Source organism: Musca vetustissima, unplaced genomic scaffold, assembly GCF_032173495.1.
Source record: "Musca vetustissima isolate MV318-11 ecotype Yass unplaced genomic scaffold, APGP_CSIRO_Mvet_v1 utg76824, whole genome shotgun sequence".
Classification (NCBI taxonomy): domain Eukaryota; kingdom Metazoa; phylum Arthropoda; class Insecta; order Diptera; family Muscidae; genus Musca; species Musca vetustissima.
Window position 1 is genome coordinate 1 of NW_026877096.1, and position 21,281 is coordinate 21,281.

The 21,281-nt window shown below is 34.3% G+C and overlaps 2 protein-coding genes across 2 annotated transcripts; one reads left to right on the forward strand and one right to left on the reverse strand.

Moving 5' to 3' along the window:
- Positions 1 to 5: 5 nt before the first annotated feature.
- Positions 6 to 823, reverse strand: LOC133321643 (glutamate--cysteine ligase regulatory subunit-like; the record flags this gene model as incomplete). Its single annotated transcript, XM_061530726.1, has 1 exon — positions 6 to 823. A coding segment is annotated over exon 1 (795 nt), but the record flags the coding sequence as incomplete, so codon positions are not given.
- Positions 824 to 14,468: 13,645 nt separating this feature from the next.
- Positions 14,469 to 21,159, forward strand: LOC133321644 (retinol-binding protein pinta-like; the record flags this gene model as incomplete). The annotated part of the gene is made up of 2 exons (XM_061530728.1): positions 14,469 to 14,671; positions 20,608 to 21,159. Coding segments are annotated over exons 1-2 (755 nt in total), but the record flags the coding sequence as incomplete, so codon positions are not given.
- Positions 21,160 to 21,281: the final 122 nt, after the last annotated feature.

The following is a 21,281-nucleotide window of genomic DNA, read 5'->3' on the forward strand; positions in this document are numbered from 1 at the left end:
ACTATATAACCCTTGGCTGTCAGTACACCACGACAGCGTACATGCACCTGATAACGCATCACCCAATCGACTGTATAGCCGGGAATCGTAAAATCATTATCGGCTAGTAAAATTTCCGGATCACCATGAGTCAGCAATTGTATGTCGTTTTGTGTACAAAACTCTTTCAATTCCGGCGGTACGACACAACAATTGGCCAAATTAATTTGAGCTATGGTCGGAGGCACTCTGGCATCACTGTACAATTGTTGCAGACTACTGCTATCCAAATCGGCAATACCCAATTGGCATATTTGTTTCTTTTCGGCAAACTCCTGCAAGACATTCCATAAATTCTTAAGACTATTCACATCGGCACCGTCACTTTTCGCCTCGCCATGTGGATGATAGGCCACCACCAGATTATCAACACAGTCCACTTTCAGTATGTCCATGAGGGCTGTAACGGCTTGTTGGACACCACCCACACCGCTGGCATTGTTTACAAACAATTTGGCTCCGATGCTGATTTCGTTGCGTTGATTTTCCAATATTTTCTCTTGCAACTCTTTTTGGGCTCGCAATACATGAGCCTCGTTGTCGCTGTGACCAATCACGACCAGCTGTAAGTCGTCTTTTCCATCGGCCGTTGTTGTCGTCGCTGCTGCGGCTGCCGCCTGACAATCGGTGCACAGTTTTAAGCTGTCCAACAGCTCTTCGTGTGATGTCCGCAACGGAGTGGCATTGTCCACATTTAAAATGTTACCCGTGCTGATTAGAAGTTTTTCTAATTTGGGATTATTCACAATTTCAGTTAACATGTTTGTTGTTGTTGTTTTTTGCTCCTACTACTGTTCTGATGATGATTGTATGGTTGGTTGTGTCTCTCAGACCCTTCGTTTTCGTTTCTAATCAACTGTCTGTACGTCAGATCTTTTATCGTTGCCGTTTTTTTGTTCACGTCCTCTGACAAGTGTTATGGGCTATCGCTAGATTGTATGTGGGCTTTTATATGAAGAAATAAATAACTAAAGTATAAAAATAATTAAGATAAACGCGTGCACAAACTGCTGTCTTCTCCGACAAAGACGAAACCCAAACTCATTCACAAAATAAAACGAAAACACACACATGCTTATTTTGACAGGTGGTTGGTGATGCCAGATTGTGTTGTGTGTAATCCGATGAGACTGCTTTAGACTAAACGCTATGTTGGTGCAATCAAGGAATAAAAGTGTGGCAACTGAAGCATATGCGCGATTAACCCATTAAAATCCTATTGGCAATGAAACTCAATTGCAAATTCTATTAAACAAGTGATGAAGGCTCAATAAATTAAATTTGAATTTAAACAAGTGATGGACCCATGATGTAATTATTACAAGGTAGGTCATAGCTACCATCTGATTACAATTTTTCTCAAGATGGCTTGTTATATAAGATCAAAATACATATTCTGTGTATAAGCACATTTACATATAAACTTTGTATATATAGATTTACGAAAACCTGAAAATAAATTAAGGTTGTTTACACTGGCTTTAAGATAATATAGGAATGACAGTCAGCTGATAATTGTTTTAATATACAAGTTAGCACATCCCTGCCAAACTAACAGGCAACAATGTTGCCTTTGTGAGCTTTGCTTGGTTGACTGTTGTGTGCTTAGCATGGAGTCGTGTTACGTCTGGTGGCGTGACCATGGGAAGTGTAGTGTCAGCGTATTGTCAGCAATTTTGATTTGTTTAGTTTAAGTAGAATAAGTTTTTGATTTGAATAAAGAAGTCAGTTCATTCTAACTCACCAAAAGGCACACAAGTCTTTTTATTAACTGGCGCCCAACCGGGTTTATTTAAAGGATTTACTTTGAAAAAAGTAATCTCTGACCCAACCCAAGTCGTCCAACTCGCACAAAAGGAATAAGCTCAGCACAAAAACAAGAACAAAAACTACTCAAGTCGTCCAACTCGCACAAAAGGAATAAGGTCTACACAAAAACCAGAACGAAAACTACCCAACGGAGGATCTATTTTGTATGAAGTCGTCCAACTAACGCAAAAGGGATAAGCTCTACACTCTAGAAAAGACGCCCTAAGAAGCTCTAAGGATCCACTAACATATTATAATATAAAACAAAGTCATGTAAGTGTATTACTCATTGAATTTAAAAAAATTTTTGTCGAAAAAATTGTGTGTCCAAAAACAGGTGAAAATATCAAGAGATTTTTTTTTTACTTCGTATAGTGCGTATTTAAAATATTTCAATTTCTGTGAAGTGATTAAGATTGTGTTATACCAACTTTTCTATAAAAAATATATTATGAACGCGGACGAAATTTCAAAATTGATAGAATCCGCTGTACGTGCAGCGATTCAGACACATAAATCAGAAGTCGACAAAAAAGTCGACGATCTATCAAGAAAATTGTCGTCCATTTCCATAGGAGAAACACTTCCATTTCGTTGTTGTTGGTTTGTTTCTTTGTAAATTCTTGCACAACTATTAAACTTTTTTCCAACTGCCTCTCCCTTCTACCACTTTGACATGACAAATGACTTCTTTTTTGCTTTTCTTTTAGGCAGTTTGTTTTATTTTTTATTTGTATTTTTTGTTTAATTTTTAATTAGTTGGAGATTTTTCTTTGTTTAATTTTATCCGTGTTTGTTAGCTGAAATATGTTTATTTTATTTCCGCCGAGACTAAAATGAGGAAATTATTAATCCTTTCAACATATAATTCCTGTAAGTACTCCTTTCTCGGTTCACTCTGTCAATGGACAAACACCTATTAAACAAAAAATGTTTTGTAAATTTATTCGGCATGAACTCTACATTTTTCATTTTGCCAACTTTAACAACATTTGACGCTATTGTGGGCTTAGACCTATTAAAACAAATCAATGCAAACATTGACCTAAATAAAGGAGTCATCCGACATAATTCTGGCTCTGAACTTATTGAATTTTTTGAATGTAAAGATGTTAATTTTATAGAAATTGATAAGATTGATGTGCCTTTCGCAGTTAAGGCGGATTTTCAGAAAATGTTAAAAAAACGAATGAAGGTTTTTGCTGATCCTAAAGAAGCACTACCTTACAACACAAATATCGTTGCTACTATTAACATGGAGAACGAAGAACCAATTTACTCTAAACTATATCCATACCCAATGGGGGTATCTGAATTTGTAAACTCAGAAATAAAAAAGTTGTTTTTTCAGAAACCAAAGAGAATCATGTAAAACATATCGACTGTGTTCTTAGGAAACTGCTCGATGCAAACATGAGAGTCTCTATTGAAAAGTCAAATTTTTTTAAATCCGAAGTTGAATACCTTGGCTTTGTCGTATCAAAGAGAATCATGTAAAACATATCGACTGTGTTCTTAGGAAACTGCTCGATGCAAACATGAGAGTCTCTATTGAAAAGTCAAATTTTTTTAAATCCGAAGTTGAATACCTTGGCTTTGTCGTATCAAAAGAAGGTATAAAAACGGCACCATCAAAGATAAGTGCCATACAAAATTTCCCAGAACCAACGACGTTGTTCGCTTTGAGATCATTTCTTGGGCTAGCGAACTATTACCGATGTTTTATAAGGGACTTTGCCAAAATTGCAAAACCTTTAACCGATAATTTAAAAGGAGAAAACGGAAAAATTCCTGCAACCAAATCCAAAAAGGTTATCATCAATCTTAATGCCTCCCAACTGGATGCATTTTACAAATTAAAAAATATTCTATGTTCAGAAGACGTCCTGTTGATGTACCCTGACTATAAAAAAGCATTCGACCTTACTACTGATGCATCAGGGCATGGTCTAGGTGCTGTTCTATCCCAAGAGGGAAGACCAATCACTATGATTTCTAGAGCGTTATCGGATAAGGAGTTGAATCTCGCCACAAACGAAAGGGAACTTCTAGGAATAGTCTGGGCTCTAAAAACTCTAAGGCATTACCTTTATGGTGTGAAGACTCTTAACATCTTCACTGACCACCAACCGTTAACATATTCAGTTTCGGACCGTAATCCTAATGCACAAATTAAGCGCTGGAAAGCTTTTAACTTTAACTTATATTATAAACCAGGAAAAGAAAATCAAGTTGCAGATGCGCTATCAAGGCAAGTCGTCTATGCATTAGAGAACGAAAATTCGTCAGACATGGCAACAGTTCATAGTGAGGAGTCATACACCTACACTATGGAAAGCTCAGACAGACCGGTCAATTGTTTCCGCAACCAAATCATTCTGGAAGAGGCAGAATTTCCCGCCACTCGAAATTTTATACTTTTCGGAAACAAAACGAGACATATCATAGAATTCGGGGATAAAAACGAAATACTGGATAAACTTGTTGATGCAGTCAATACTGAAGTAGTAAATGCCATTCATTGCGACCTACCTGTGTTGGCTCACATTCAACATGATTTGATTAAAATGTTTCCTTCAACAAAGTTCAGATTTTGTAGTAAATTTGTCGCTGACATCTTCAATCAATGCGATCAGAGAGAAATTGTTGTAAGTGAACACAATAGAGCTCATCGGGCAGCTCAAGAGAACGTAAAACAAATCCTTTCGGAATACTATTTCCCCAAAATGGTAAAAATAGCGAATGAGGTTGTTGCAAACTGCAAAACCTGTTCAAAAGCTAAATACAATCGACACCCAGAGAAACATGTTATAGGAGAGACAATAGTTCCTTCATATGCCGGTGAAATTCTACATATTGACATTTATTCAACTGATAAAAAACATTTCTTAACTTGCGTGGATAAATTCTCAAAATTCGCAGTGGTACAGCCAATAGCCACCAGAACAATTCTGGACATAAGAGAACCGATTCTCCAATTAATGAATATTTTTCCAAACACCAAAATTGTCTATTGTGACAATGAGAGGTCTTTCAACTCCGAGACTATCAGATCAATTCTGAAAAACAGGTTTAATGTCGAAATTGTCAATTCACCTCCTCTACACAGCACATCAAACGGGCAGGTAGAGAGATTTCACAGCACTCTTGCCGAAATCGCAAGATGCCTAAAAATAGAAAGGAAGATCGATGACACTGTCGAACTCATCTTACAATCGACCATAGAATATAACCGGACAATTCATTCTGTCACGAATGAGAGACCTATTGATACGATACATTCTACACCTTCTGAAGTAAGAGAAAAGATTAAAGAGCGAATCTGTAACGCGCAAAACAGGCAGTTACAATACTTCAACAAAAGTCGTTATGACAAAGTTTATAACGTGGGAGACAAAGTCTTTGTTAAGAATAATCGTAGACTTGGAAATAAAATGACCCCACTTTATGAAGAAGCTACTGTTGAAGCAGACATGGGGACAACTGTCCTAATAAAGGGGAGGGTGGTCCATAAGGACAACCTAAGATAATCCTTTCAATAAGATGTCTAAATGTTTCTTCGTCTACCTTTTATTTTTCTTTACGCAGGCTAACACTACAATTGCTTCTTATGATAAACCTCACATTTGCAAAGATTATTGATTATTCGCATTCCGATTATATCCCAATTTTGGACGGGAACGCGATTATATGGAACAAATATGGGTACTTAAGACATACGACAAACCTTACAACGTATTCCGAGATATTAGACGATACAAAAAACGCAATACAGATCTTCCCTCAGACGCATGTTAAAAAGATATTGGAGGCCGATGTATTGCATATTGATACTCTTTTAACAACACTCACCGTACATCATCGGCATGCGAGAAGCATCAAACTTATAGGCACAGCACTGAAGGTTATTGCCGGTACACCAGATGCCGATGACTGGGAGGATGTTAAATTTGTCGAGAAACAACTCGTAGATTCCAACAACAGACAAATAGAAATAAATACGAAAATACAGATCCAAATAGAAAAGTTGACCAAAGCAGTAAACACAATCTTAAATACCGAACGAAAGGAACAAATTGATACTGTTAAACTTTTTGAAATTTTAATGGCTAGAAACAGAATGCTGCTTATGGAATTACAAAATATAATTTTATCTGTAACTTTGGCTAAAATCAATGTTATAAATCCCACAGTTTTGGACCAGGATGATTTAAAATTTTTTATAAAAAATCAGATCAATGAGCAATACACAGATTTTACCATATCAGAACTAATGTATTTGTCTAAAGTAAAAGTAATATCAAATGAATTTTGTTTGCATTTTATCATTAGATATCCCATTCCAATACGAACATGTCAGAAAATTTCTTTATTCCCAGTTCCCCACTTCAATAAAATTATTCAATTCGCTGACACCAACACTGTGGTAGACTGTGAAGGAAAGACTTATTCAGCAACAGATTGCAAGCACGCAATATCTTCAACCTATTGTCAACTGATGCCAGAGTCAACCTGCGCTCAACAACTCATATCGGGTAAATCAGCACACTGTAATACGCAAAGCAATAATCTTGAAAAAGTGGCAGAAATCGATGATGGAATTGTCATTGAGAATGGCGCTATTGCAGAAGTGAAAGAAGCAACCGAAAATGTAAGAAACATAAACGGCACATTCCTAATAACTTTTGAAAAAAATGTGACTGTCAATGGTACGCTGTTCGTAAATAGAAACAACATTGATATGCGGAAACCAGGAACACCATCATTTCCCTCAATTATTATAAACAACCACAGCGAAATTTTAAGTTTATCATCTGTCCATGAGATGAACTTGCAAAACTTACAATATATTGGCGAACTTAAAAGAGATGCAAAAGTGCGGCCAATATTAGTTGGTTGTGTTGTTTTTATGAGTATCGGATTACTCTATTCCATATTGTGCCTCATTAAGCGTAGGGTGAAGAAGAGAGAACAGCGAGATTTTAAATCTGCCGTAGCAATGGCTATAAAGAAGACCGAGGACGGCCTTCACTTAAGTGAGGGGGTAGTTAGCACATCCCTGCCAAACTAACAGGCAACAATGTTGCCTTTGTGAGCTTTGCTTGGTTGACTGTTGTGTGCTTAGCATGGAGTCGTGTTACGTCTGGTGGCGTGACCATGGGAAGTGTAGTGTCAGCGTATTGTCAGCAATTTTGATTTGTTTAGTTTAAGTAGAATAAGTTTTTGATTTGAATAAAGAAGTCAGTTCATTCTAACTCACCAAAAGGCACACAAGTCTTTTTATTAACTTACACATACGCACTCACGCTTGTTAACTAAAATGTTAAATCGAATTTGTAATTAAAAAAAAATAAGATTTTAATCCAAATTTTTATTAGAATTTTATACTTATAGATTTTTTATTTCCCCGAATACGTATTTTCGGGTTTCTCTTAAATGATAATCATCTGAAAAAGACAAATGGTCTGTTCCAGTACTTTTTTTAATAGTAAAGTTAGTAAAAAAGTAAATATTTCCAAATCGTTTTCTGAGTACAAAATAATTTGAAAAGTTCGGGAACGTAAATCTAGTAAATATGCCAACATTAGATGGCAATACTTCAAAATTAACATAACATCCAATCAGAATTTGGCAATATGAAATATTTTCTAATCCTCAAAATAAAATTTGAAAAACATGAATGAATAACTATCAAATTTATATTTCTAACGCTTCCACATCTTTCCTATAATTGAGCTATTGCCACTTATATGTGTAACACATATGAAGATGCAGGGAATTGCGAGTTATTCAATGAAGAAAGATTTGCTTCTTCAAACTTTCCCAGCAGGCAGATTGAGTAATTTGAATACGGGAGCATATTTAATAAAGAACAATTTCAAATTGTATGAGTTTCCAATTTTCCTGTTGGGTGATTTTTAAAAACATAATTTGTCAGATTCATATTCACACTAGTATTACGTTGGAATCAAATCAGCTTGGATTTGCTGTTACCTTTTATAATTGTACCATGTTTGTCTCCCTTAAATCCGGATTTTTCTATTGTATGTAAATGTGCTTTATGTGTGTGTATTGCTTTAAATGCGATGCCAAATAAATTCAAATCAAATTAAAATTTATTCAAATTTAATAGAAATGAAAATTAAATCTAATATTTCATGGAATTCCCAACAGAATTTTGAAAAGAAATCATAACCTTTCGTTCATTTTTGGCGTTTTTAGTTATGTGTTCCAAATCAATACAACCACTTGTTGCTTATGATAATTTTATGTTTGACAGAGATATTGTACTTTAAATGATCACAAAACTCAAAACAGCTGACCTGCAACTTTATATCATTTAGATGGTATAGTTCATGGCACAATAAATAGGTAGTCCATTTAGCGCAGCTGATGTCTCGATTAACTGTCAAAGTGGGTAATTTCTATATGAATTCGATGTGCAATGTTGCCAACCATGTGAAATATTATAAGGAAAAATTAGACGGAAGATCGAGACAAAAACAAAATTTTTTGTTTTGATACATGACCTTATTATTGCATCATGGCATAGTCTATTGGCTCCTTTATACAAGATCATCACATCGAGCCATATTCGCCAAAAAAACGTAACCCTCAAATTTAAAATTTTACAGGAGAAGGTTTGTTTTAAGAAAATCAGATTAAATAAAGCTAATATTATGAAATTTAGAGCTATAGTTTAAAACAAAACTAGTTTATAACCAAACTATAGTTCTAAATTTCACAAACCTTCTTATGTAAAATTTCAAATTTAAGGGTTACGTTTTTTTGGCGAATAGGGCTCGACATGTTTATATTCATTTGATAAGGAGGAACTCCTATTTGAATTATGAACATATTGAAATTGACATTTGAAATAGTGTGGATTTAGTAGCCTAAACATACTTCCAATCTGTTCATTTTAATTGGAGGATTTCTTAACGACTACGAAACAAGTAAATTGATCAATAAAAACCAAATTAAACTGTACTATTCAGTAAACATTTTATAATAATGTCCAAAAATAGACAAACAGATTACAACCTCAAATAACATATCAACCATAAGCATTCTATTAAAGGGGGATGTGTCATTTAACACTTATTTCTTGCATCACCTTAAGTTTGCGTGTCCTAAAAGCAATCACAGCACAACCAAAAACCTAGTCAAAGTTTACAAGACAATAGGGATTTCATGCCGTTTACCTGTAATCCCAAATATATATATATATATATGAGTCCCGACTTGCGCAGGCAAAAAGAAATGAAAAAAAGTCTTCCCATCTGAGGGTCTTCTCATAAAATAACAGAAGGCCTTCTCATAGATGGGTTGGAGGTCTTCTATAAAAATGAATGTCTTCTTCTAAAAGAGCTGAAGGTATTCTTCTAAAATAGTTGAAGGAACGATACTCATAATTTTGTTGGTGTTGAGATCCTTATTCCGTCAATTTAAATTATTTTGGATCTCCTTACAAATAAAATGTTACCAAACGTTGAAATCTCTATCACATACCATAACCGCCTCAAAACGAAAAAAAAAATATATTGGCCCCAAGGGAGCTTTGGATGCTAATTTGAGATACCACGGATTCGGACAGAAAACGCTATATCGATGACATCAGTTCGGATGTATTTTTTTGATTTCGTTACTAAAGTCGATTTAAAATCCTATATGTAATTGTACTTTTGATGTGGATCTTTAGAACATACTCAAAAATGTAATTTGTAAGAATTATTTTTCAATTTTTTTAACGCCTTAAGGCGCGTTCAGATTTACGTAATCCACACGATCTCAACTATAAATTCCATAGCGTATAAAGGTACGTTTAGATTTAAGAAATCCACTCGATTTCAAATGTCAATTCCATAGCATATACGTCAAATATAATCCACTGGATTTGTGAACATGCAAGATTTATTAATAAGGTCACCAAGATAGCAATCGAAATCGGAAAACAGCTGTTTTTTCTCAAGTCTAATGTCAAAAATTTCGACTTTGTTTACGTTTTCATAATGGAAGTCAATTCACAATAATGCATTTTGACAGCAAACTTGAGAGGTATCGATAATCAGCTGGTCTCCCTTGGTGACCTTATTTATAGGCCATGTGAACATGCTTAAGGTGACGTACATGGCATAATTACACATGGTAGTCTCATGCAGACATACGATTTCAATTTTTTCATAATTTTGCTTTTGACAACATTCAGCTTTCAAAATTTAAATGAAAATATCATCCTTCAAAATATACGCACAACAATAACTACAAAATGTTTAATATCTTGAAGTTCTCAGCCTCTACAATCTATAAATATAAGTTGTAACATCTATAGTTATAGTTCCGTTCCAGAACCTAAAAGAATCTACTAATTTTACAAGTTTTGCAACTTTTTACTCGAAAACCGTTCCTGAACCCACAAAACTGGTGAATGATTGAATCAAATTTAAGGGAGCACAATACAAAATGGCGCTCTCTTTGTAAATATTTTACTCGAGAAATTTGGCCGAGAAAAAATGGTAAACAGGAAATGCCTACCTCTGATTGGATGTTGTTTTGATTTTGAAGTATTGCCATCTAACTTTTGTATATTTACTACATTTGAGTTCCTGAACTTTTCAAATTATTTTGTACTATGAGAGCGATTTTTTCTGTAATTATGCCATGGGTGACGTATAATGTGCAGAATAAATAAGAACAAATCCAACAAGTTGTTAAGTTCATTTGACATATTTTTAACATTTTACTAAAAACGCGAAAAATGAATGGAATGCCAGGATTTCTTTTCAAAATCGGGTTGGGAATATGATTTAAATTTGATTCATTCATCTTCAAACAAATCGATTTTAGAATTTTTTTTTATATATTTCAAAACGACTTTGGCATAACAAGCCACAATATGAAAAAAATTATAATCTATATATATAAAAGAGCTTATAGTACGTTTACATTATACCGGATTTAGTTAACCCAGTGGGTTTCAATTGTCAATTTCATTGCCTATTTGTCAAATAAATCCTCATAAAGTAGGTTAACCCTGCAAAACGTTCTAATGTAAATGCCGTATTAGTGTTAAGTGAGTGACTGACTGACAGATCATCGCCCAGACGAAACGGCTAAAGCTAGAAGCTTGAAATTTTGAGTGTGTGTTGTTGTTGGTGTGTAGGCGTGAGATAAGGCTGGGTTTTTGGAGATTCGTACTAGAAGGGTACGAAAAGTACTAAAATGTACCAAATATGGTACCCTTTGTATTAGGCGAACGGGAAGAGCTAGAATTCTGAAATTTGGAATGTGGGTCACTGATGGAAAGTTAGAAAGATGTACAAAAGGGTTTTTGGAAATTCGACCTATAAGTGTACTAAAAGTACTAAATTTAGTTCTAATTCTAAATATATTAAACATATATAGCTAAAATCTTGAAATTTTATATAGAAGTGGTGTTGATATATAGAAATTTTTTAAGATTTTCGTACTTATTTTTTTAAAAAGTACTAAATGGTACTAAATTTGGTAATATTAGCATTTTAGGAATTAGGACTACTGTTGGAATACAGGATTGAGGCAGCTTTAAAAAATCGCACCTTTGTGTACGAAAAGTACTTAATGGTACTAAATTTGGTGCAAGTTGGATTTCGGTTCACATATAGAGCTGGGGTCTTGATATTGGGAATTAAAATGACAGTTGCAGTGTAGAATTGAGGTAGTTTTGAAAATTCGCACTTATTGGTACGAAAAGTAGTAAATCGTACTAAATATAGTACAATTTGAATTTTGCTTAAACGGATGAGCTTAAAACCTGAAATTTAGAATTCTGATTACTGTTGAAGATTGAGCTATAGAGATATCTGTGGAAATTCGTATTTGTGTGTACGAAAAGTACTAAACGGCACTAGATATGGTACAATTTGGATTTGGGTGAACGGAGAGAGCTGGAAACCTAAAATTTGGAATAATGGTTGCTTTTAGAATATAGAATTAAGGTATGGAAGCAAATTACGTATGTGTACTAAATGGTACTACATTTGGTACAACTTGATTAAGTGGATAGATTTGAACTCCAGAATTTTGGAATTAAAATTACTTTTGAAGTGTAGAATAGGTTGAAAGATAGGGTTGAGATCCTGAAAATTTGATTAAGTTAACATTACTGTGGGAGTGCAGGATTGAAATATGTCGGTAGTTTTGAAAATTTGTCATTTCGTGTACTAAATGGTACTAAATTTGGTACAGTTTAGATCAGAGTGAATGGATAGAGATGGAAAACTTAAATTTAGAATGCAAATCACAGACTTAAGGTAGTATTGGAATTTCGTACTCTTGGATAAGAGAAGCACTAAATGGTACTAAATAGGGTACAATTCGTTTTGTGTGAGCGGGAACCCTAAAATTTGGAAATAAAATTAAGGGTGGAGTGTAGGATTGAGATATGGAGATAGTTTTGCATGATTATGTGTACTAAATGGTACTAAGTTTATTTAGATTGAGATAAAAAACTTACATTTGAAAATAAAATTACTGTTATAGTACAGGATTGAGACAGTGTTGAAAATTCAAACTTAAAGTACGAAAAGTACTAAATGGTACTAAATATGCTACAATTTGGATTTATGTGAAAGGATAGGGCTGGGATCCTGAAATTTATGATTAAAATTACTGTTGGAGTGTGGTGAACGGATAGAGCTGGAATCCTTAAATGTGGACTAAAGGTTATTATTGGAGAACATTACTGGGGTAGTTTTGGAAATTCGTACTTATGGGTACGAAAAGCACAAAATTTGGTACAAATTGGACATTGGTGAACGGGTAGAATTCGAATCTCGAAAGTTGCAACTTAGGTTACTGGTGCAACTTAGTTTTGACAAAGTTTGGAATATGGGTACGAAAAGTACAGAATGGTACAGACAGAGCTGGAATTCTATTGAACTTGGGAGAAATCTGTTCAAATTCCCATTATATTTTATATTTTAGTCCGATTTTAGGTAAGTAAATAGTGCACCAAACTTCCTATATATCCTTCGATTTACACGAAATTAGGCACAGCGGGTTGAATTACGTCTAGAACGATGTGTGTTAAACATCGTGAAAATCGGTTCCGATTTAGATATAGCTCCCATATATAACATATTTAATGTAAATGGTGTACCAAAGTCCAGTTGTACCATGCGTCAACTCAATCATGTTCACAAATCCAGTGGAATATATTTGACGTATACGCTATGGAATTGACATTTGGATTTTGTAAATTCAAACGCACTTTATGTCAAATGCATAAAAACAGTTGTGATTTTAAATTGTAGTAATATTCGCAAAAAAAATTTAAAAATTCTCAATTTTTGGTAGGCACCTTTTTGAATTGTAAAGTATTTTGTAGCACACTTTAGGGAAAAGTCATTACTTTTTACGTACTAAAGCAGGGTTGTATTTGAAATTATAGGATTTCGAGTAAATCAAGATATTGAGTGGATTTAAAGTACATTTACGGTTTTTTATCGACTCGATTAACGAAATCCAGAAATATACCCTAATTGTTTGCACATACCTTTAATCATGATTTAAATGTCGATCAGCTGATGTTTGTTGGTATACATAAAAAATTTATAATTTGCGCCAAAAATATGTGCTTGAGAACTGGATTAACGTGACTTATAGTACGTTTACATTGTTAACCCAGTGGATTTCAATTGTCAATTCCTTTGATTATTTGTCAAATAAATCCGCATAAGGTAGGTTAACCCTGCAAAAAAGTTCTAATGTAAATGCCGTTTAATACGCAATGAAATTGTCGTTTGAGATCGAGGGGATTTAGTATCCTTTATTTAGTTTATAAAAATGCCCTCATTTTCCCCGCTACGTGGAAAATAAACGAATCTTAATACCTACAAAATGTTAATACAAAACAAGCAAAGAAAATAAATTAATTAAATTCAAAGTAGCAAAAACACGCTATTGATATGTCGTTTGTTTCTACTTTTTCTTTTTGTTCTACAACGCTCAATTTAATAAGACGTGAGATAATAACTGAGGGAGAGAGTGAGCGCATTTCTTTTGTTTTTCTATTCTCTGTTTGTGGCGAGACAATCGACACATATGTCGGTCAAAAGTAGCTTGTTTATCGCGCGCCTTATTTATTTAATTTCATTGCAGTTTTAATAGCCGGCGAAAGAGGATCGTACGAATCGGAGTTTTTTCGAACATTGCATTTAAAATCGTTTGGAATTAAAAAACAAAAATAAAATAAACCAAAACTGATATAGAATCTTCCACCATAAATATTAATACGCACTCAAAAAAAAATTAGTGATTTGGTTACAAATAAAGACAACAACAATAAGCATATCAATTTCAGTGCAAACATTTCAATGAACAATGGAAATTTAATACAACAAATATAAATATATATACATATATTCTCTACACAAAGACAAAAAACAGACATCAAAAGATATACAGAATCTTAAGAAAAACAAGTGGCGACAAAAAAAAAATAATTACAAAGTTTCAATAACAAAAAATATATATATATAAAGTAGTTGAAATTCAAAACAAAGCAAATTTAAAATCATTTGATTTTTGTTGTTTGTGCATTACTGTTCGTTACTTCGGTAACTTGTTACTTGCCTGCAATGTTTCTACGAAATTCAATAAAAATTAAACCGTGCGATAATAACTGCGAAACGGGCGACAAAGTTCAACAAAAAATCCAATTGCTGTATAAATGGCTAGCCGATAACCCCAATATTAACGCCCGCACCGATTATGAAAACTTGGCACAATTCTTACGCAGCTGTAAATATGATTTGGATCGTACCAAGAAGAAAATCAAAAGGTGGGCAAAGAAAAGTTAAATTGAATGAAATATATTACAAAAACAAATGGGAATAAGAATTATTGGAAAATATTGATAAAAAATGTTCACTTATCAGGGTCGTGTTTGAATTTTGTAGAAGTGTATTGTATTTGAAAAAGGATTTGGAGCTAATCTAGATAATGAGTGGATATAATTTTGTATGGTAAATCGCATGGCATAACCATACAAGGTAGTCTCATGTAGTCATATGTTTCCATTTTTTTCATAAATTTGCTTTTGACAACATTCAGCTGTCAAAATTTAAACGAAAATATCTTCCTTCGAAATGTACGCAAATCTTGGGTCCAGTGGCGAACATTTTTTAATCATTTATATTAATATTTTTAAGTTTCCTGCCTATAAAACCTGTAAATATAAATTGCAGCATTCTTATAGTACGTTTACATTGTATCGGATTTCGTTAAACCAGTGGGTTTCAATTGTCAATTCCATTGTGTACATGTCAAATAAATCCACATAGAGTAAAAAGTTCTAATGTAAATGCCGTTTTAGTTAAATATTGATAACAATCATGGTATAATTATTAAAGGTAGTCTCATTTCCTAAATCGATGATGGCAACTCCAGCAACTCTAACTTAGTCTTGATCATGGCACAATGAATAGGTAGTCCATTTAGCGCAGCTGATGTCTTGATTAACTGTCAAAGTGGGTAATTTCTACTTGAATTTGTTGTGCAGTGTTGGCAACCATTTGAAATATTATATGGAAAAATTTGATAGATAATCGAGACAAAAACAAAGGTTGTTGTTGTGATACATCACCTTATTATTGCATCATGGTATTGATTTAGATTAGGCGAGTTTACTTGCGGCAATTCTTGTCGTTCTATTTTGAACTTGCTTCATGCGTCTATACAAGGCAATTCGGCTTCCAAAATATTTTTCTATTTGTTGTTTCTTCACATTAAAATATATATAAAATGTCAACAAGTATGAAATACACAAAACGAATTGCCAGAAAATTTCTATTCCCCTTGCCCCTCTCTCCTACAAACAAAGACTTGCCGCAAGTAAACTCGCCCAATCTAAATCATGACTTAATTTTGTCATTTTTACGTACGACCAATGGCCTATTTGAAAATATTGAAATAAATTATATTTTATAATAATTTTATTTCAATATTTATATAAAGTCCTATTCTATATAGTCCGATACTTTATATTTACTAACTTTCCTCTTTCCTTTTTGAACTTTTCAATGAGAAAATCTCAAGACAGGACAGTTAATATTATTTATTAACTTCGAAATCCCAGTTTTATGTTTTTATAAAAAAAACAAAACTATTTATTAGTGGATAAATTATGGCATTGTCCACCAAGGGCTAAGGCAAGAAAGACAAAAGCTTCGGATCTCGCCTCTGATACTCATCAAGTCCGTTAGTTTTTTGTTGAGTATATTGTCTAATCTGAATGTCTAGGAAAAGTGGATTTAATGCCTTTATGCCGTTAAGCCAGCGATTCCGCATTGGTGTCCACCATTTTATTAATATTAGCATAATCGAAAACAACGATTAAGTAATGATTTGTTGTCTCTCCTGGGTCTATGTTTGCTGTAGGGCTCGAAGATGGTCTTTATAAATACAAACCCCCATATAATAAATTTTCCGGATTTGATCCTTTATCTATGAAAAGTTTGTTATTTTGCCATCAGCAGTACGTACATAAAAAAGGAGAAAATAAAAATTATAATTTTTGACAATGAAGGTAAGAACAAAATTTTGAACATATGAGTGCATGAGACTAACTTTCTTATTATACCATTGATAACAATGTGGAACTTTAAACGACATATGCATTAGAACTTTTTACCGAGTTAACCAACTTTATGAGGGTTTATTTGACATATATGCAAAGGACTTGACAATTGAAACCCGCTGGTTTAACGAAATCCGGATAAATGTAAACCTACTATTAGAAAAAATATTGTATAGTTATGCCATGGGTAAACCGATTTACTAAATAAATTGAGATAATGCACATTATCAAGATAATAGCTATAGTCCAAGCGCACTTTAAGACGTCCTCTATTTACGTAAGTTCCGTTCCAGAAAACAAATACAAATTTGACTAATTTTGCAACTTTTTACTAGAAAATCGTTCCTGAACCCACAAAAATAATAAACATTTCTACCAAATTATAGAGAGACCAAAACATAATGGCTTTCTCTTTGTAAACTATTTATTCGAGAAATTTGGGCGAGTAAAAATGGTAGACAGGAATACCAAATTCTGAATGGCTGTTGTGTTGATTTTGAAGTATTGTCACTTATTTTTGAAACATTTACTAGATTTCCATTCCCGAACATTTCATATTATTTTGTATTCTGAGAGTGATTTTGACGTTATTCCTTTTTTCCAGCTTTAAATGGCATTTACATTAGAACTTTTAACCGGGTTAACCTACTTTATGAGGATTTATTTTACATTTATTCAATGGAATTGACAATTTAAACCTAATGGGTTTGCGAAATCCGATACAATGTAAACGTACTGTTGCCATTAAAAAAATGCAATAATAAGGTGATGTATCAAAATAAAAACCTTGGTTTTTGTCTCGATCATCTGTCAAATTGTTCCATAAAATATTTCAAATGGTTGGCAACACTGCACATCAAATTCAAGTAGAAATTACCCACTTTGACAGTTAATCAAGACATCAGCTGCGCTAAATCGACTACATATTCACTGTGCCATGACTGGAGCAGTGCAATATATAGGTAAACTGTCATTTACACAAGGTAAATAATTTAATGCTACATTCACAAACAGGAAATGACAATTTAAAGTCATATATTTTAAGATCACAATATTAACGAAGTGACATTTCAAATAGATTATCAATTTGGTATTCGATCAATTAATTAATAAATGTGCCTCTCAGATTTATAGGAAAATAACCGTGCTAAAAATTACTGATAAGAATAATGTGTGTATACAAAAAATTTAATCGACCATAACCTCTTAAAAGCACAAAATTGACAGATTGCTTGTTGTTGGCGTGATAACATAATTAATGATTATATACTGCATTTCTTTCTTTTTGTAGTGTTACAGAAAACTCTTTATATTGAGAAAGAAGATGCACTTTCTTGTATATAATATAGTGATATTTTTTTACTGATGTACATTGAATTGCTTAGTTTTTTATTAACCTGCTAATTTCTTAAATGTGCTCGTCAATATAAAATAAATACTCTAGTACGTTTAGATTTAAGAAATCTACTCGATATCAAATGTCAATTCCATAGCGTAGCACATTTACATACAACAGAAAATTCAGGATTTAGGGTCTAAAAGCGGCACAATTTTGACATCGCACGAAAACACCATACTATGCTATACAATCCTGCCTTTGTGCCAAAAAGTACTAAAAGTTACAACTGTTCTCATTAAATGAGTCGCGTTTGGTGCACATAGATTAGCTCACTTTTTGAAAAATTACTTACTTAGCTGGCTTATGATAGAACGGTTGTTCCATAAGCCGAGCTTAAAAAAGATTTCCAGGATCGTCGGTTTGTGCGCATCTCATTCAATTTGAAAGAATATGTTCCAAGATGTTTTCTTCTACTTGATCTTTCCATCGGATTCGTGGCCTTCCCCTTCTGCGTGAACCATCAATAGGCTCGCTTTTGGACGTCTTGCGCGTTGATACCATCAGCTTGGTCTTTTCGCCATTTACTGCCACTCCCACTTTGGCAGATTCCTTTTCAATTCGTTCAAAGGTGGCTGTTACCGCTAGCAATGTTCGACCCATTATGTCGATGTCGTCGGCGTAGGCGAGTAAAATATGCCGTTTGGTGTACAGAGTGTCATTTCTGATCACATTTGCATCTCGGCTTTATAGTCGACGAATAGGTGGAATGTGTCGATGTGTTTTCACATTTGGATCTCGTATGATTTTTTTCAAGCAGGATGTTGAACAGGCGACACGACGATTTGTCACCTTGGGTGAATCCTCGTTCGGTATTGAAGGGGTCCGAGAGGTCTTTTCCTACTTTAACTGCTGACATTGTATCAGTTAAAGTTATCCTGCATAGCCGTATTCAATTGGCAGGAATGCCAAACGCAGACATGGCTTTAAACACCTCTGAATGGATAGGGCTGTCGAATGCGGCTTAATAGGTGGAATGTGTAGATGTGTTTTTCGTGATTTTTTTTCCAAGATTTGGCGCAGAGTTAAAATTTGGTCAATGGTGGATTTGCGGGCCTGAAGCCGCATTGGTATGGTCCAATAATGACCATTGGCTTCAATCGTTCCCACAGCATTGGCTTCAATCGTTCCCACGGTGCGAAGGAGACTTATTCTTCTATAGTTGGCACATATCCTCTTTTCTCCTTTTTTGTGCACGGGACATAGGATGCTAAGGTTCCAATCATTGGACATGCATTCCTCTAGCTAAATTGTACAAATTGGCTGGTGCATGCTCCTTACCAGCATCTGACTGATGCCTACACCAAAGCCTTCGGTTTGATGTTTTACTCTTTGGTAAAAGTTCCAGACTTCTGTACGTCTCGATTTGCTCACGCTCACGTTTCTCTTGTTCTTTCTTCATATTTCTGAAAATACGTTTCGCCTCTCTCCTTTTCTACCGATACTGCCTATACACAGCGTTTTTCACATCAGTAGCATTACGACACTCTTGATCGTACCATGGGTTTCTTGATGGTCCTTTTTGGTGCCCAAGAGTTGCTTTTGCTAATCAATTTGATTTCTCGTTGCTTGATCAGGAGAAATCCAGGTGGCCTTGTGTATATCGATATGCTTGAATCTGGTGCTGCAAACTACCATATTTTTTGCTGCCGCGAAGTCAATCAAACTCATACCGTTGTCGAATATTTATTTGTGAAGCCTGAATTTTTCGACGGTGGGGCCAAAAATATTTTCCCTTCCGATTTGTGCATGAAAATCTTTTGCATTAAATTTTAATGTCATGTCCAGGGCAGCGGTCATATGCTGTTTCCAGGCGCTTGTAAAATATGTCTTTGGTCTGCTAATCGTTGTCTTCGGTCGGAGCATGGGCGCAAAAAAGACTGATGTAGAAGAACTTCGTTTTTACACGGATTATAGCAATTCGCTCATCTACTGGAGTGAATCTGGAGACGAGGTCTTTTATTCTCCTGTTAACCATAAATCCGCAAGCCAAATTTTTGTCTCGTTTCATGACAGCTATAATACATTGCGTAATCTTCCGATTTACCTACGCTTGTCCCTTTCCATCGCATTTCATGTAAGCTTTGTACTTCTAGAGTACATCCGTCAAAGCGAAAATTGCGCCTGTTCTTCAATGGCACATATCAGCACACTATTTCAACGGGTTATGAAAATAGTTACTCCAGGTGACACCTCGGGGAGGTCAGTGTCCACAATTGAGATGAAAGAGGGAACAAGGTAAGCCTGGGCCTCGCCATGTTAAATCGGCATTTAGATCATGATTAAAGGTATGTGTGAACAATTAGGGTGTATTTCTGGATTTCGTTAATCGAATCGATTTAAAGACGTATATGTAAATATACTTTAAATGGTGTTTAACTTATTTTTGATGTAGATTCGTAAAAATAAAGGGAACACAGCGTATTTATTTATAGCCAACAAAATACATACATACACACATATATACCTGCTGCTATTCAAGTTTTTAATTACATGCAACCGCAATTATTTCCAGATCTTGAAATTGGAATTGGAGATCTGCTTATTGCTTATTTATTACCAGAATCTTCAATGATACGTTCAGATATTGAATAATTTTCGCAGTATATGTTTTAAAGGGGTATAAGAGGGTTATAAAAAATAATATCTAATAACATCCAGTACACAATTGTACAAATAAATATTTGTTTTTGAAAATTCAAATCATTTAAATATTTACCATATTTTCTCTTTTCATTTACAGCTTCTATCATATGCGTGCTGAACGTTCTGAATGGTTTTCAAATCGAGATCCGACGCGGAAAGAAATCCAAGAATTACTCAATTTAGGCGTATTCCTTCCCGTCGATGGTCTAGACGAGGAAAATCGAAAAGTTGTTATCATTCGTACAGCTGTACACGAGCCCAAGGAACATTCACAAAATGATGTCTTCAAAGTAATGAAAATGGTATTGGATTTATTGATTCTGCTCGAACCGGAAAATTGTAAAAATGGCATTGTAGCCATATTCGATATGGATGGTGTTCAGCTGGGTCATGCAATGGCCCTAAACCCGAAACTAATCAAACGAACTGTTGACAGTTGGCAAACGTATCCATATCAACCGAAGCTGATGGAATTTATTAACTCGCCACTACATGTCAATATTGTTTTGAATACATTTCGCATTTTTATGACACCGAAAATGCGTTCACGTGTTGTTGTACAAAAACGTAAATGTTCGGTGAAATGTGAAAATTTACCCTGTGATTTGGGGTGCATTTTATTAATGCACGTTTGGTACAATTATAAAAGGTAACAGCAAATCCCAGCTGATTTGATTCCAACGTAATACTAGTGTCAATATGAATTTGACAAATTATGTTTTTAAAAAATCAACCAACAGGAAAATTGGGAACGCATACAATTCGAAATTG